This window comes from Denticeps clupeoides, chromosome 4 (assembly GCF_900700375.1).
Source record: "Denticeps clupeoides chromosome 4, fDenClu1.1, whole genome shotgun sequence".
NCBI classification, from domain to species: Eukaryota; Metazoa; Chordata; class Actinopteri; order Clupeiformes; family Denticipitidae; genus Denticeps; species Denticeps clupeoides.
The window spans coordinates 24462667-24481311 of NC_041710.1; the positions used below are offsets into that span (position 1 = coordinate 24462667).

At 41.7% G+C, this 18645-nt stretch overlaps 1 protein-coding gene across 3 annotated transcripts in view; it reads right to left on the minus strand.

The window, feature by feature from the left end:
• The window catches only part of inpp4b (inositol polyphosphate-4-phosphatase type II B), a 200114-nt gene that overhangs the window by 93201 nt on the left and 88268 nt on the right, over positions 1–18645 (minus strand). For all 3 annotated transcript variants that reach the window (XM_028976621.1, XM_028976619.1, XM_028976618.1), the window contains one exon: positions 16822–16938. In XM_028976621.1, coding sequence (XP_028832454.1) covers positions 16822–16938 — 117 coding nt within the window. The remainder of the gene's footprint in view (positions 1–16821; positions 16939–18645) is intronic.

The following is an 18645-nucleotide window of genomic DNA, read 5'->3' on the forward strand; positions in this document are numbered from 1 at the left end:
TGCCCTGATAAGAGGCATGTGTGAGAGATAGATTGTCGCAAATAGATTAGAGAAGTAACGGCGGAAGACTAGCTCTGCGATGAGCGTCTAACGTTGTGATCAGGATTACCTCCCCCCTTTATTCTCTAGAGAAGACCATTACTGAGATCAATGAGCACTGAGGTCCAACTGAGACAGAGAACTGCTCACTGGCTTGTCTGTTTATGGACTTTTCCCAACTCATCATCGGATTTCTCCCCGAAAACCTTCTCTGAGACTGCCTGGTGGCCACGATTCATCTTGAAAGGGATTACTGACATGATGCCAGATTTTAGAAAAATGTTTCTGAGCCGTTTAAAATTAACTTTTTGAAAAAATGTTTTTCATATAGAACTTTCTGTACAAATGGGTCATATGGTGGTTAGTGTGACCTCACGTGAGTTTGAATCCAGCTTCGTGTGTGCACGCTTTGTGTGCTCCCCACAAGTTGTCCTGGGTTTCTTCCAGGTTCTCCACTTTCCTCCATCCATGCATGTACAATAGGGTCATGGGTAACACTAGATTGTGTGTTTGTGTTTGTGTATGTGTGTGTGTGTGTGTGAGTGTGTGTTTTGCTGTACAGATGCCGCACCCTGCATCCAATGTCCCAGCAAATTGGGGTCCTCCGGCTCCTCCCTAATTTTTAATTATGTGGTTTGGTTTATTTTTCAAAACTGCAGGTACAAAAAACAGTTTATATGTGTTCATTTTCTGTGTGCTGTCTGTTAAGAAATCGCTGGTGGGATATTTTCACATCTCTACACAAAACGTAATGAACAGGAAGTGTTTGAAATCTGCTGTATTTACAAGGGAAAGGAGCATAGAGAAGAGACAGAACTTGAGGAGGAAGGAAGAAGATGGTACCTTGCAGAACTTTGTATTATAACATAAAGTGAAGTGATTGTCACATGTGATACACAGCAGCACAGCACATGGTGCACAGGGTGAAATTTGTCCTCTGCATCACCCTTGGTGAGCAGTGGGCAGCCATGACAGGCGCCTAGGGAGCAGTGTGTGGGGACGGTGCTTTGCTCAGTGGCACCTCAGTAGCACCTTGGCGGATCGGGATTCGAACCGGCAACCTTCTGATTACTATTACTGATTGACTATTATGTACAAACATTAATGGCTGGATGGGTAGTTAGTTTCTACCCAACCAAAATATAGATTACTTGCAAGCAGTCCTTGTGTATATATAGATCAGGCATTCAGTATTCTCAAAACACTTATTATAACGTTTCAGAACTGGATTTGTTTTTGTTCTGCAGAAGTACTGCACTACCCATATCAAACTGTGAAGATAATATCAAAACCAATGTATTTGTGTTTCCGGAGGTAAATGGTTTTTTGACCCCCATGGCTGTAACACAACTAGGAAGTGAGACTGGCTAATTTAGAATTTATCAAATAATTCAATCTCTACTGCCAAGGAACACAGGCCCTTCTGTACTCTCTCAATCTGTTTAAAGCCTAAAAGGGATTACAAAAACAACAGCAAACAAATATGATTAATACTTTAAAAAAAGAAGGTAACATCCAGACATTATCTTTTTAAAAATAATTTGCTATGCTTTTCAAAAAGGACCAGAAGTAAGATAAACTTGCAGTAGTGAAAAGAGTACAGAACTTTTAGTAGACAAAGGACAAGATATCAGGAAAATCCTACCAGGACACCTGAAATTTATTTATTTGGTCTCTTTAATCGATTGAAGGTGTGACGCCAAGAAGACTGAATCCTGTAATTAAATCAAAAGGAGCTTTGGCAAAGTAATAAGTGTTTACACACTTATGCAACTATATTGTACATTTTCATTTGTTTATTGTGGTCTATTTTTTTTTTACATCACAGAAACCTGCACTTTTTATATTCTCTGTATATAGATAGTATTTGTATCTGTGTATTTTAAATAGTTTGTGTAAATAATAGTATGGATTGTTTCATTTCAACAACGAATGCAACTGATAACACTTGCAATATGCAATTTCATATTGATTAACTGTGTGTATGCATAAGCTAATTTACCAGACTGTAATACCGTCATTGTTGACTTGCTGCTAGAAGATTTGTGTATACGCATGTGGTTTTTATGTGCCAGTGGGCCTGGCCATTGTTGTTTTGACTCCCTCCCCGTTCATTTAATCAGGATCCCTGTCTCGTATGATGAAAACAACTGCCGAGGGGCATTACCAACATGGCTGCCAAATGTTTCCTATAATGACTCAAATATTGCAGTGTATTATGAGCATTCAGTACATAGTTCACATGCATTACGACTGACTGGCAACAGTCTCCATCTGCTGTCCATCAAACTCTCCTGCTGCATCTGCCTGTTTCTCTGGAGACAGCTGGTTTAGGATAAAGAAGTAAGGGGTATGGGGTTGGCACGGCTGCCAGTGGATGATTTACTCTGAACTGTTTTTGGTGGGTGGAGATTAGAGCAAGCCAACATTTTGCTCACCTGTGACCCACTAATACATTTGTCTGATAATGTGCCCATGCAGGTGTTCCTGTAACAATCACTGATATGTCAGCAGTGGCAGCAAGCGGCAGTGGGTGGAGTAGAGTCTCTTAATGAAATTTCTAAAATGAGAAATGCATTACAAAATTGAACTGGACAAATCCTATGGTGCGGCTAGTGGAATGAGATTAGACCAAGATTAGACCAAGTCGAGGATGATGCTGCCAGACATAGAGGTGAGAAGTCCTGACTGAGCAGCAGGACTCTGGCTCACAGAAATGCTGAGCCCTACTGTGGAGATGAGGAGATAAGGTTAAAGGTCAACTGAGATGTAAGGCTTAACCTGGAGGAAGTTAAGGAATGACTGGTAGGGTAATGGGAGTTTAATGTCCACTTAAAATACATATGTTGTCAGTGGATGTCTGTAGAAACAATTATTCAATGTTCTCAACCCTCATTTATATTATCAATCCACCCATCCAAAAATCTCTTTATGAATTATGATCAACAAACCCACATGGAGAAAAAAAGGCTACTTTATATATGACCAGAACAAATGATCATAAAGTCTAAGGTCTCAAACTACTAAGTTGCTCCAATTGATCTCCCTGTAAGTACTGATTGTAAGCATAAGCTTGTAAGAACCTCACAAGTGTGTGAAGACACACGCCACCCCTAGAAAACCCTCTGAGACACCTGCACCTCTGTTTCAGGATCGCTGTTTTGTGTTGGCTTCAGGCTACATGGCTTCAGGGAGTGCCTGCAAGCATTTGATGCACCCAACTGCATACAGATGTTTGCGCATTCTCAGCACTTTTCTAATTAGGGCAGAGAGTTTAGATTTGCTCCGTTGGTTTGAATACATTCTGGCACTTTAAATTCTGAAGTACCTTCTTGCTCCGTTCAAATAAAACCTGCACTTAGTCATTTCAGATAAACATTCACTTTAATGATAAGCAAGAATCTGGCTTGACAGACACAGTAATGCTAATTTAATGTGGATACAGGATAATGTCTGCTGGTAAAGAGGTGTTGTTTACCCAAATATTAACATTTATGGCACCCGTAACATCTCTCAGTACATAGCTTCTGGTGGGACGGGTACTTTCTGACTGAAGTTAATGTCACTCATGCCCTTGAATAAAACCACATTAGAATGTATGTCAGAGCAGGCCGTTCCTTCTTATAATTTTTTCCATTTCATTTTTTGATTTTTTTTGCAGTAAATCCTGATGTTCTGCTCCAACACTTTGAGACACGAGCCAGACTTTTACAAGAGTCCCTGTTTAATAATAAAAACAGCCCACGCAGAAGGGCTTAAAAAAAGCCGTAGCGGCGGCTCGGCACTCGGTCGCCCGTCTGAGTGGAAAAAGCGAGGGGGAAACTTTATTTTATTTGAGCGGCACATTCATCAAATGGCTCAGAAGCAGTGGGTGCTCATCCGGCTTTTGGGGGCTTGCCAGGCTTTGGATCTATTAAATGACGGCACCAGAATGACTGTTAATGCCAGACACCTTGCAAAGAACCTATTTTCCCGTGCTGCAGCAAGCGCACAGTAACGAGTTCATTTGCCATTTAACACCTTTCTAATTTCACAGGGCTGTTATTTTACAAGCCTATAAGTGTTACATATGCCCATCTCTGCAGCCAAATGTTTACCCAAATTAGCCTGTATTTCAGATATTTATGGTGTGTACAGTTAAATGAAGACTGAAAGGCAAAGCTTTGTATTTTGCCTTCTGCCAATGTCTGTTATGGAAAAGTGTCAGAACTGGAATTTATGCAGTCCGGTATTTCATATTTCAGCATCATCTAAAAGTGAAACACAGTTTGGACACACCTTCTCATTCAGTTTGTTTTTATCACTGTGCGTCGTACAGGGAGAGGACACTGGACGAGCTGGGGAGGAGAATAGGAGGCCGTGGGTCTGTGAGAGGGAGGCAGGAGGTGAGTGGGAACGGGAGTGGAGCAGTGGATGCGTCGCAGTGGGGAAGGAGGCGAGGGGATGAGGCTGGGGTGGACCGGGACAGAGAAGAAAAGGTCAAGGATGGGCAAAGGTTATGTACTTAACAAAAAAAGGTGAAATAACTGTTTTATATTCTAGTCTCTTCAAAATTTGCTCTGATTACTGCTTTGCACACTCTTGGCATTCTCTCGATGAGCTTCAAGAGGTTGTGACCTGAGATGGTTTTCCAACAGTCTTGAAGGAGTTCAGCACTTGTTGGCCCCTTTGCCTTCACTCTGCGGTCCAGCTCACCCCAAACCATCTGGATTGGGTTCAGGTCCGGTGACTGTGGAGGCCAGGTCTCCACTTTTTGTTAAGTACATAACTCCACATGTGTTCATTCATAGTTTTTATGCCTTCAGTGAGAATCTACCAACATAATTGGTCTTGAAAATAGAGAAAACACATTGAATGAGAAGGTGTGTCCAAACCTTGGACCTGTACTGTATGTGATAATAGGCATCAAAATACTAAAACTAAAGTAATAAAGATGATGATTCTAATGATGATATTCTGAGACAAACCACAATTCTTTGGGGATTTACACTGGAGAAATATATCTGTTAATGTCACCTATAAACTTTAACTATGAACATTATTTGTACCTTAACATTACTCAGTCTCACTCAGTGCAAGTATAGCTTGTGTGAAGGGAAATTAATAATTCTGCTGAGCAGAAATCATATTATGCCCTGTTCGTTCTAGTTAAATGAAATCTGGGGTTGTGTTGTCGGCTGTTAATCTTAAATTTGCAATCTGGTGATACGATTCATTTTACGCTGGTTGTTAAAAAGAACATTGAGCATCAAATGGCACATTTTCGATACAATTTCACCGTATTAGTCCCAATGCTCCTATTTATCATCACAAGTATCCCATTCATGTCTTTAAGACAATATTGTCAGATGAATCCATGAAAATGACTTGCCCTGTACTAATAAAAACTACTTTGTTGCCCATAGTTATGTTATAAAAATAACTTAATTCTACCACTGATGATAAAAGATGAATTTCTGTCCCTTTTCTTCCCAGACAAGACATTATCAGTGGCACCACATGACTGTCGTGAACAGGAAAACTGGATCTTCAACCCAAAGTAACAAGAAGAAAATTAAGAAAAGGAAAACAAGCGCTCAGTAATCACAGGCATAAATCATCCATTCAGAGAGAGAGAGTGAGAGCGAAACGAACGTAAGCGTGGATGAGAAATCATTACGAGCCCTGTTGTGTGGTATGATGGGAAAGACAAGCTGAGATGAAAAGTGCTTTTTGTGGAGCTCAGGGAAGGCCCATTACAATTCAGCACTAATATGAACTAGGTGTATTACGTATTTACTAAAAATGAGCCACTGTAACACAACAAACAGTGACTATTTCATTAGTTTTCTCACTCATTTTTGTTACTCAGGGTTGGACACTGGGCGCAGGGTGCATGCACGCACCACTCACTTACACACTCACACCTACGGTCAATTTAGAGTTGCCAATCCAACTAGTGTGCATGCGTATGAGCAGCCACAACAAATATGAGTCCAAGTTGGGAAACAAACTCACAACCCTGGAGGGGTGAGGCCAAATCGCCATTTCTTTACTTTATTTCTGTAGGTTACGAGTCAACAAAACAGCAAATAAAAGGTCCACCTCTGTAAGCCCTGTTACACTTGTAGATGGTTTCAGAGCAGTCAGGCCGCTCTCAGCACGACATACCTGCTGTCATTTCTGACAGGCTTCCCAGTGAGCCTGCAGCTCTGCTGAAAATACCACATGGAGTTTAACAAAGGTGCTGCAGAGACATCAATACAAGCCTTCAAAGAAGACGTCCCTTCAGTTTCTCAGCTTTGGTCCGATACCAGATACCAATCGACATCTTTTTGCGTTGTTTAATACCGTTCAGAGAGAAAGAACTTTTAATGATCAAACTCTGTTGCATGTTTGGCAGCCTCGCTGATAAGACTTGTATTTGTTTGTACAGATTTCCGATAGCTTCCTATGGGGCGCGTGGTCTTATCAAGTCTCCCGCGTTTAAATGCCTGGCTTTCCTTGTTCTTTCTCAGAACCTTTTTGCCAATCATCACCTGCATTTATTCAAATGAGAATCATTCACTGAAGGCATAGAAAAGAGGGGTCACTGATTCAAGGTAACAAGGAGAGCTGTCGAATCAGGTGTGCTATATGAGGGTAAAAACGTGCAGCCAGTAATGCTTTGGTTGCTTTTTAAAATGTGTTAATTTCATCAGTTTTCTGTTTTTCTTGTCAACCTTTTTAATGGCAATTTTACTTTAATGGAAACCAAACATATTTTTGCCTGATATCATTGAATATAGATAGGATGTATACTTTAAAGTGTCATTAAAGTGGATGATTTGTTAATTGGACCAGGTAGAATAGAGGCAGACAACAAATAACTGTGTATGCCTGTGCGTGTGTGCGCGTGTGTTTATATATGTGTGTGTAATTTCAGAGGCATATCTGCTGTTTTAAAACACGAGTAAATGAGCTGGTAACATTCTACAGTTCCCAGTAAAGTTAAGGGAACTAAGATTTACTGTAACCCTCCATGTACCTGATGCTGGGTAGGCAACCCAAGGGTCCCATTCCACAACAGGAAGGTGCTTGCAGCTACTGTGAATCAGGGGAATTTTTAATTTGCTACAGTGTAGGTCTGGGTTTCATTAAAGGTTTTGAACAATATTATTAATACTAGTTACTACTATTAGTAGCTGTTTTTACATCAATTAAAAAAAAAATTAAATAGTTGATGGAATAGATGACTGTTCACTTGCGTAAGACCAAGTGCTTACACATATGTTGCACATTTATGTAAAAACAATAAAGCACTCTTTAAGATGAGAAACTAACAAGACAAACCTTTGTCGGTGTGGAATAATTTCTGTCTCCCAGAAGACAGATGTGAGGTCCGTGGCGACGATTAATAACCTAAAAAAAATTGTCACGACAAGCAAAATGGTTCTTCTGTACCAATTATCAACTGCCCAATCTGGCAACAGTCATCAAGATTCCTTCTCTTTCCCTTTACTCCGCTGTTCACAGTTTCAGTTGAAGCCATCTCAGGACCACATTCTCCACCAAACAAAGCATGCTGATAGATTATCAATGCTTTTATTTAGTTTTTTACAGACTTTCTGTTTGGGTGTCGAAATCTGTCACAGAAAGATAATAGATTTTTGTTTTGTTTTTTAAGCATTTCATAGGGTGTCACAAAGTTCAATACCCAGAAATACTCGAGTGGCAATGCTCCAGTTCCCATTTATTTTACAAAGAAATTTAAAAAGGCAACTTCAAAGTGACAAAAATAGAGAAGAGTCACCAAGGAAGGAGGGGACAAGTGAGAACTCGGTGGGCGAAGTGGGTGCCTTTCAGAGGTTGACGGGGGCGCCTGTTATCGGCGCAGACACCCGTATGGAGGGTCAAAAGCAAACAGCGCCGCCGATGTGCTGCTGAAGCCAGGAGCAAAAAGCTGGGGTAATTGGTTCCATTGACCCCCCTCAGATTTCCGCCTTTACTGTCTGCCCCTTATCTCTGACAGCCTGGTGACGGTGTTGACAACAGAGGCAGGCGTCCCATTGAGATAGCGCTGGCACGCGTTAACCTCACGGGGAACGGTGAAGTACGCCAACAGGTGAGCACAGCCCTCCTCTGAATATGATCCACTTAGCATTTCAGTGGTGGAGCAAAGCGAGGTTAACAGACTGCAAGAGAGACAGATGGGTTCAGAGGAGCCAGAAAGGAGCTCCTGAAAAGCGAGGTGGCTGCTTTTATTAGTCGCTGATTTCATTACTCATGCAAATGATTCTATTTGTTTCCATTATGGGCAAAAATGGAGGAGCCCTCTTATAGAAAACTAAGCACAATGCAACCTGACAGCCCACACTTCATTTGCTTGTAAAGGTTGCAGTGATAATGGATTGGCCTGATAGTTCGTGATATGCCCTGATACACTTGACTGCTGACTGTGGAAGAAAAGTCACAGAGGGTTGAAGCATGTTTCTACAGAAGCCCTTAGGCTATAAATGATCAATACTTTAAACAGACAATTATAAGGTTGCCTGTTTCAATGCAAAAAAAAACAAAAAACGGAGGCCCTACCACATGGAGGCCCTGCCACACAGCTTACAGGAATTGATGGTGCTAGATACTACGGAGCACCTTCTGAAGTCTTGTGGAGCCCAAGCTTTTTTGGGTCACAGCTGTTAAGGAGACATGAGAGGAGCTGACACAGTATAGAGGCAGGTGTTAATATTACACTGTTGGGAGTTTTTATTATAATGTCCTCATGTGCTCTTCTTCTCAAAATGCCTTTTCTCAATGTAGCTTCAGATATGTACTTTTGTATTTGCTGTGCTTTCAAACTTCCCCAGAGTAAGAGGTAAATTAGGTGCTAGGACTTGAAATAAGTCTTAGCACAGATGCAAGCTAGCGTGACTCGCCATTATTTCTTATTGACAGCTATCCATGTGAAAATGTGGAAAGGGCCCAAAAATGCTGAGTCGCCTCTTCATGACTATTGATAAAAAGGATTAGGAAAGAGGATTCTCATTGCATTCGCAGTATGTAACTGGCACGCTTCCCCCATGGAGAATGCGCGAAGACCCTCAGGGAACAGTCTAATTTGTCAGAATCAAACATGAGTGGAGCCAACAACTCTGATATCTCATTCAGAGTGTGCAGTCAGGGGCGTTTCTCAGGGTAGCACACTGCTGTTAAAGCTGAGCTCCCCAGATGGCTGATTTGGATTCTGTTTGACTGTTTCGTTCTTGATTGTTGAGGAACGATCAGGGGTAAAGACTGCTGATCCTTCATCAATTTGTTTCTCAGTAATAAAGGTGGCCTCCACTGAGGAGACATATTGGCTTCCCATTAACTTGAGCTTAGAGTCCTAATAGGAGCTGTACACTGCTGCCAAATTACTTAATGGAAAATTTTGCTCAAAGTTTTAGACATAGTTTTCTAACACCACATCTATCACATAAAACCACTCTGACCACATAATTAATGCATTAATTCAATCAATTAATGAATTTATTTGTTTGTTTTATGGCTCTTTTTAGTGTCTATTCTCATTGATTTCATATTTCTTTACATTTTAGATATATGTGATAAAGGCCACTTACAATTATAAAACACTTACAATTATAATACTATACTATTTCTACAGCATTGATCATGCATCTACTTTTCATTGCACACTAAATGGAATTTGTTTAAAAAAATCTCTGTTCAAATATTTAGCCTAGATTTATTAGTGCCATTGAAACAGATAATTGTGGGGATAACTTAATTAAACATTGTACAGTGATCCAGTGTGTGTGCATTTGTATAGGCAGAGTACAGTTTTTCTTCTTCAACTCTTTCTGTTTCTTTTTGTAAGTCCATTCTATGAAAATGGAATTTGGTTGACATTTCTGTCTGGATGAATGACCTTCTGATTTTGTACTCACTGTTTCTGTTTCTTCAGAGGTGGGGCTGCAACACTGGCAAAACAAGATACATTAGACAGACGACTGCGTTATTTAACCCGGTGCCACTGCACACCTCAAAATGGCAAAGGCCATTGAAAGGTAATTGTCTTCCGCTTCCACTGGTTCCATGCTGACATTAGCACAGTTGCTTTAAAGCCTCTTTAACAGCTACAAACTGAAACCTGAGAGCACATGGAAGCGTATTTCTGTTCTTCTTCACCACCTTCCCTCTAACCATTTCACAAGCCTCTACTGGGAGGGGACATTTTGTCCATACACCCACATACAGCGATCTGCAAAAAAAAGAGCTGCCCGACTTACTCCCTCCTCTGTGGCACACCAGTGTGGGGGGCGTTCTTCAACGTAAATGCACAGCTCATTGGGTGCTGTATATGCCCCGTTCTCTAATTCCCACTGCAATTAAGGAGCGTTGGCACATGCCGTTACCATTCCTCCCCCTGACACTGTACCTGTATTAAATCTGCTACGTGCAATGTCAATTGAGTGAGTTCTTCAGCTTGAATTAATGAGCAGACTAATTATGTTCAGAGAGAACTTCTAACAAAGCTAAGCGCTAAACACAGAAGTGTGAAGAATCAATCTGCACAAATTGACGATTCACTTAAAGGTATCATGCCACAGACATGAGCATCAACTCATCTGACAGCTCAGCTGTGGCTTAATAAATTTGTTGAGATGGGACTTGACTTTGCTGAAGAAGTTAATTGATAGGTGGGTTACATGCAAATCTCCAGGTGGAGAACAAGTATGGTTCTGAATGCTGATAGTAAAGTACAACTATATATGAGGAATTAAACATCCACTTGACCTGAGAGGACCTGCTAAAAGGACCTTCGTTCATATCAGTCCCAGGAAATCCTCTTAACCCAGAACTAAGCCAATGGTGGAGCTCCAGTGAGATCTCTGGCAGCTGGCAATAGGCGGTTATGCCAGAGTGTGTGTTAGCAAAACAGCTTTTTCCAGGGCCGTTGCTATGGTGTTGACCCATCGGCCCTGACAGTGAGCGATCAAGTCCACTCAGAGAGATTGATTTCTGCCATCCACCCTTTCTTACCTCTGCTCCTAAATCCAATCTCTCTATCTGCACGCTTAGGCTGCTCACATATTCATATGACTCGGCTGGGATCATCTGAGAATACTGAACTCAAAGGCTCCGGGCAAAGGAAAATCATCTTGGAATGAAATGCTACGTCCAGAATGTCAAGAGTCAGATCAGCATGCACAAAACATGAGCTGTGCTTTATTTCTCATTCTTCCTCTTCTTTTACCAGCTCCAGCAATACTGTGGAAATGCAGTAATATAAGCAAGATGTTCGGTCATCAGGGACTCCACTGAGCTCCATACTGGCAACCATGAAGATGAGGGTTCTTATTTGAAATGCCAGACTCCAGGGATGCTCAACACCCATTGACCACTCCAATATCCCTCACTCAAAAACTGCATCCATGAAAAAGAGCACAGACTGACCATTTGTGTGTGTGTGTGTGTGTGTGTAGGATTAATGGAATGACCCTTACCCAGGTTCAGTAAAATGCAATGAAACAAGATTTCAGTCAAATTTGCCTTTTTTTTACTGAACGTTGTAGTACTTTCGTTTTGTTTAGCCTATCTCTAAAATGATCTCATTTTTTCAAGGTATTGACATATGCATATTATGGGATGCTCAGTTAGACCACTCTAAACATAAAGGAATGAGAAGGTACAAGCTTCATGTACATTCCCAGTGTGACACAGGACCAGTTCTAGACAGGTACAAATAAGGGGGCAGACAGGGGCACATAGTGGTGACAGAGGCGGGAAAGGGGTATAACTGTTTTTGTCATGTAATTGGATTGCACTTTGTCAGGCCTCTACCCTAAGACCTGTTCAACTTGGGTATTTACCTTCATTGGATTACTAATATCAAATATATGGCTGGGTAGGGGATCTTTGCACATTAACAGAGCACAGAGAGCTCTCGTTTAAGGGGGCGCTCTTGCCTCAGTGTAGAGCCGGGTGTGATACCATACAATGTATGCACCAACTAGAAACTCACTGTAATAGAGTAATGTTTTGTTGAATGGTTTGTTGCTAATGATTGTTGCGATAATCTGAGATGATTGATGGAGCAAATGATGCAAATGAATGTATGACGCACACAAAAGTTTGGTCATAATTAGGTGTTTCAGTTTTTTGTATTTTATCCCATATCTTGGAACACACTCAGGGAAGAGTTCGGTCTTTATCTCCAGATAAAGAAATGCCTGCACGAGTGAACGACACTGATAATTCCTACCGGTGGTTAGGTTAGTATAGTGCACCACTATTTCTAAATACACCCATTGGGTACAATAGAGAAATTACTCATAAGAGCTGTCGGAAAAAGTGACAGGTTAGGAGTTAGTAAAAGTGTGAGACACGTGTAGTTCAGTGAAATTTAGATTAGATTAGATTAGATTAGATTAGATTCAACTTTATTGTCATTACACATGTACAAGTACAGGGAAACGAAATGTAGGTGGTCACGCCATGCACGTTTCTTTGTTCATTTTACTACTGCGAATTATATATGTGTATGTGTACATATGTTAAGACCACTGATGTGCTGTGGAAAATACTGGAAAGATTCTGTTCAAGGTGCTTCTGAAAGTTAAAACTGTTTTGTACCCTTATGAAAATGGTTGTTCGATGGGTTGAAAGTTCAGGTATGTGTGTTGATTCTGTAAAGGGGTATAGCAGCTATTGAATGAATGTAATATTCAAATAATATGTATTTCTGTTTAAATATTTCACTGAGATTAACCTGTGAGAGGACTGAAAATGTGATGTAATTCAGGAAGTGAGTATATTTGTGAGTGTTTGTAAAGGTAAAGAAATGCCTGCACGAGCGAACGACACTGATGATTCTGGCCTGTGTTTTCTCTGTTAAATACAGAAACTGCAGACACAAACCAATACACTGATCTGTAACAAATGCAGCCTGCTGTAGTCTTTACCTTGTCTTTGGTACCCCCCAAAACACACAGCCAATAGTACTTAAGGACCTCCCATCATGCCTAAGCAAATACACAAGATGTTGTGAAGCCAACAGCAAATTAGAAGGATGGATAACACAAGAAGGAAGAGCTAAAAAGAGAGCCATGAAATGACTCTCCAAACGATACACTGGCCTCATTCTGAATATTCCTTACCATGCGCTCCAGCAGCAGGGGTTCATCGTCAGGCCACAATCACAGCAGGGCAGATAGCGGCTGAGTCGAGTCTATCTGTGTAGCAGAAGCCCAATCTGATAACAGCTGTTAATGAGACGGTATGGTATGGTGTCCTGTGACCTCTAAAGTACTGTAACTAGAACATTTTTATTCATCATATTCCTTGTATGAAACCATAACACTTGTCTGTTTCTCTGTTTCACAAGATATTATCCTGTGATCAGTTTAATACCTAATACGTCCCCCAGCAGGGGACTACATATAGAACAGGGAGGCTTTCTCCTTTAAATTTACATTTACAGCATTTATCTACTAATCCCTTTGCTCCTTCCACTCTATGCATCGACCCAGTATTACAGAGCCTCTGAGAATGATGCACTTTCTTTTGGGCCAGTAAAGTAGGTGGGCCCGTAATCAGAACCACTGAGGTGCCAGTGAGATGTCACTGCGCAAAGTACCGTCCCCACACACTCATGGCTGCCCAATGCTCACCAAGAGTGATGGTTGAAAGCAGAGGATACATTTCCTTGCGTGCACACGTGTGCTGTGCTGCAGTGTTTCACAATGACAACCACTTCACTTTCACTTCATCCTGTGCATCCATTTGTCTATACTGTAGCCTACAAAAAAAGTGTTAAGCTATGTTATTGGTTCTCATGGGGAAATAAATTATTCACTTAATTCACCATCTTATTGAGGTTCTTAAAACGGACCTTTTTCTTGCAAAACTATAGTTGATTTGCATATCCTACTGAAATGTAATCCCTTTGACATAATGCATGATGCCTCATTACTGGTAAAAATATTAATTTTTTTATCCTGATACTATATTTTACTACTATGAATTTACACTGTATGGTCCACAGAAGTTTCCACGCAAGAGATGGCACTCTGTAACACACGTTGGAGAAGAAATACGAAACATCGCAATGCACTGTGGACGTACCATAAATCTAGCAGGTCGTTAAATGCATTAATATTACGCTCGTGAAGTCATTAGATGCGGATGAGGTAGACCTCACAGGGTCACGCTTTGAAGAGAATGGCAATGAATGTTTTATCAAGGGGCTTCTGCTTGGCTCTAACCAACCTTCTGCAGAGGTGTTTTTTCCTCGCTGTCTAATGCCAACACATTGGGCCCAAATGAGGCATAACGCTCATATCCAAACCAAAAATGACATCTGCATACCAACACCCCACGGATCTCAGTACAGCAGCTGTCGCTATCAGTACACTGCAGTTAAGTTGCCCAATGAAATACGGCCCTGTACCCAACGCTCACACGTTGCAAAGCCCCTAAGCCTTAATGGACAGCAGGAGATTGATTCTCTTGTATTTTTCTGGTAGGTCTCTTTACAACATAGGGCCTATTTTTGTGGTATGAGCAGCACTAATTTTCATTGCAGTTGTAATCATGTGAAAGGCCTCCTCAGCTTAGCCCATAATCATCACAAGTTCAATGCCTCTACTGTCAGTTTCAGGTAAGAATAAAAACAAGATTAAACAATGCTGTGAACCAAATTTGACACACTCACTAGCCATAACCGCTGCATCCTGAACTGAGTTGCATCTACCAGTCGTCAGACCAATGCAGCACGCACATGCTATTCACTCACACCTAAGACCAATTTGCTGTCACCGATTCACCCTGCGTATATATCTTTGGTCTGTGGGAGGAAACAAAATGCAAATTGATGAGGGTCCTCATCTTGTCCACAGTGATTACCTGAATATGTCCACATGTATCCCCATATTAAAAGATGCCTCACAACTTCTGCTGCTGTAATTTACTGTCAGAGTTTAGTGGGGTTTTTTCGTATTATTTTTTACAATTGTCTCTGCTTTTGTTCGCAGACTTTTTACATTTTATTGCGGGGTTCTTAGTGTTAATTGAACAAAATTGAAACATAATGTCATTGCAGACAAATGTAGAGGTGGTTTGAATATTAAGTATAAAACTGCTGCTGCAATAAGAGTGGGTTATGCAGAGTGATGGGAGATTAGAACTGTGGGCTACATATACTAAATCAGCTTCTGGAATGCAGCCCACTGTTGGTTATAAAAGCCCTGCTGTGGACGGCAAATGAAGTCCAGTGGTTTTTAGAGGGTTGGTATAGTATAATACCACATGTGTGTGATTAAAGCAGGCAGACCTATATCAGCCTGCTACACGTTTAAGCTAAAAACATGATTGAAGATCTATATGGTGCAAAAATGTAATCAAAACCACCAGTCATGTACACAGATTATTTTTTAATAAGTATATAAGAAAAGTGTTTCTGAAATTCAGCATTCAAAAATCCTGTATCTGATGAGGTGCAAACAGGCATCACTTATTTGTTTTTTTAATGTTCACACATACGTTATGGACAATGATGTTAAAACAGGAAATACTGTCATGATACCTACATTACCTGGCACTCCAGGCCAGGTCTCCCTGGTGTCCTGTGTCTTTCATGCCTAATCTCCTTGTTTGTTATCACCTGTTTTATATAATAAATGTTTTTATCTCTGTCACCTTGTTCTGTTTTCCTGCCATATTTCCTGTGTCTTTGTTTTTTTCCCCATCCTACCTACCCTGTGCCGCCGTGACAAATACATTAAATATGAAACATTTGCTTACTACATAATAGTCATGTGTTTTAGTTCATAGTACTGAGTAGTATTCACTCTTGTAAAAATAGTAAGAAAAGAGATCCACAAATGAGTATGAGTTAGTATGGATTTGCTGGACAAGATTTTGGGTCAGTATCCCATTCATAGATTAAGACAAGTCGTAGACTAAAAGAGAGCTTCAATGAATGAATTTCTCCATTTAAAAACACTTTTTAGTTTTGGATTAATCCATGAAGGGGAAGCTGGTTATCAACTGATGGCTTGTTTGACTGGTTGATTTTCCATGATCCAAAAAAAATGCAAATCTGACTTTAACAGTGATTACTAAAGTGATTACTAAAAAGGACCTGTGGGCCAATAAATATTGGTAGGATGCACAGGCGGCCCTTCATAGTAAAAGGGTGTGAAACCCTCTGCTAAAACAGCTACTACATTGTCAATAACAGACAAATCCAGTTATTAGTATTAGTGAAGTAGACTGGAGCCTTAACCTGTTGAGTAGAATGAGTTTTTCTTTGCTGTGTAAATTTGTGCCAGTCCTGTGGTTGCAGCAGAACAGTGCACACATTCATAACAGCTTAGCAAGGCTCCAGTGATATTCATGAGATTCTCCACACAGTTTTGCCAGATTCCATGGCCTTAAAACACATCCATTATTAAGCAGTTATGACATATTAAGATGTTAATAAAACAGCCAGTCAGCCACAAGAAGCTGGTTCGTGGTTGTGTGTGACGCAGGAGCATTGCCCGCAGTCGGCTTCCCCTGCATAAGCAGCATATGGAGCCTCACGTGGCACTTCCAGCCATTCAAAAATCCCAGCAGACTGTCTCCACATCAGTCTTTCCGCTCAGCTCCGTGTCCACAGAGCCTTGGTTTTTCCACCATTTATCCAGTGCAGAGCTTGCTTTCCAGACAAATCTCTTCCAAATGCATGTTTGCACCCATCGGCCCCAAAAGCATTCATTTTTTTATTTTATTAGTTTATTTAAATGCAATATATTTAAATAAATGTGTTGTTTGTGTACTCACAGTTTCAGAGGACTTGTCTTTCACATCGTAGACGCTGAGCTTGACAACCATCTCTTCAAAGACAGGACAGTCTGGGGGGAAGGTCACACCAGTCAGGAACAAAGGGTCTCTTGTTCCCTAATAGAGATGGAGGGGGGGATTGGGAGAGAGAAAGAGTGAGTGAGTACGTCTCAACGTGAACCATGCCGGGGTAGGGGGGATAAGTGAACCAACAGCTGTACACAGCTTGCCACCCACACAGGGGTCCACCATCGCCCAGCTCTCCAGCAGATGGGAAGATCAAGTGGGATCACAGATCACAGGCCCATTCTTTGCAGGAGCCTGGGGTTCCAGTGAGTGAGGAACCCACATGAGAGGCTCCAGAATGGGACATGGCTGGCGCGGCTGAGCGTACGCATCTGTCCAAGGGCCATCGGGCTCAGCCTTTAAAGCAAAGAATGCTGGGAAGTACAGCTGTGGAAAAGCTTCACAGGCCCCAGTGAGTTTGGCCATTTCAAGTCAAAGGACGTCTGTTTACTCTGAGCCTTCCTGTTGCTCTGCCCTTCGCCAAGGGGCGTCTCTGAAACCACTGCCCCCGGGGAGAAAGGGGTGGGGGAGCAAAGGGTAAACATCAAGATAGCGACAAACATAGCGATAAATGTTCAGCAGACATGGCAACACAGGAGACCCAGATCTGTCCCAAGCAGCTCTCCCCTGGGAGAAACAAGCCCGGCAATTAGTTATTTAGACAAGATCAATGTGGGAGTTGCAGTTGATTCATTAAGCAGTCCATGTATTGAACGATCAGACACTTTTACCTGGATCCACTGAGGTATTAATGTTAGCGTTTTTAATAAAGTCATTGGTCCTAGTCAAAAGGCAGCTTCATGTCACAGTAGTACAGCAGTAGAACCTGGGGGCCTGTGATCACACACACACACACACACCTCCATGCACACATACACACGCAGAAACTGCAGATCACTGAGTCCACAAATGACTCAATAGGCTCTTTCTAGATGTATGAATAGACGGAGAGAGAAGTTACTGGCAGAATGCTGTAGCAGCAGCAAGGAAGCGATGGTGTCAGACAGCACGTCCATGGAGAATTAAACAAAAACAAACCACAACAGCAATAAAAAAACAAAAAGTTGTGGTACAAAAAAAAAAACGGCACTAAAATGTCAGTCAGTGTCAGGCGCACTGCATCACATATCCATCAGTGTGCCACGTGAGCCTGACAATCGATCGCTGTTTGACACTTACCAGCATGTTTGTGGGCCTGCAGCTCATGCCAGGTACGGTCGTTGAAATCACTGGTGCACTCTGGGTATGGGCCGTGCGAACACTGAGCTCCAGTGCTAAGCGGCAGGATATTCCTGGGAGCAGCTGTTCTCACTGAGCACAGGGGTAAAGTGAATCTGTGCTCCTGTGGTTTGGGTTATGGACCCTTCCCAGGACAAGCAGCAAAGATTTAGCTGCAGGGGGACAAGCAGGGGTGTGTGTGTGTGTGTGTGTGTGTGTGTGTGTGTGTGTGTGTGTGTGTATGTGCAGAGAAAAGGGGAAAGGGGAGGGCTCTCTCAAAGTAGATGAGTCTTGATTCCGCTTGCTCATGGGCATGAACGCACACACCCACCCACACACAATTTATGGGATAAATACGCTGACATGGTTTCATGCTGACAAGCACACACACACACACACACACACACACACACACACACACAGACTCATGTGCCACTGTTTTGCTCAATTTTCTGAAGCGTCAAACAAATATATGGGACAAGTGTGACATCAAATCCCCCACTTTGAGCTGCTTCAATTGGGATTTTCCCAAAGTCAAAC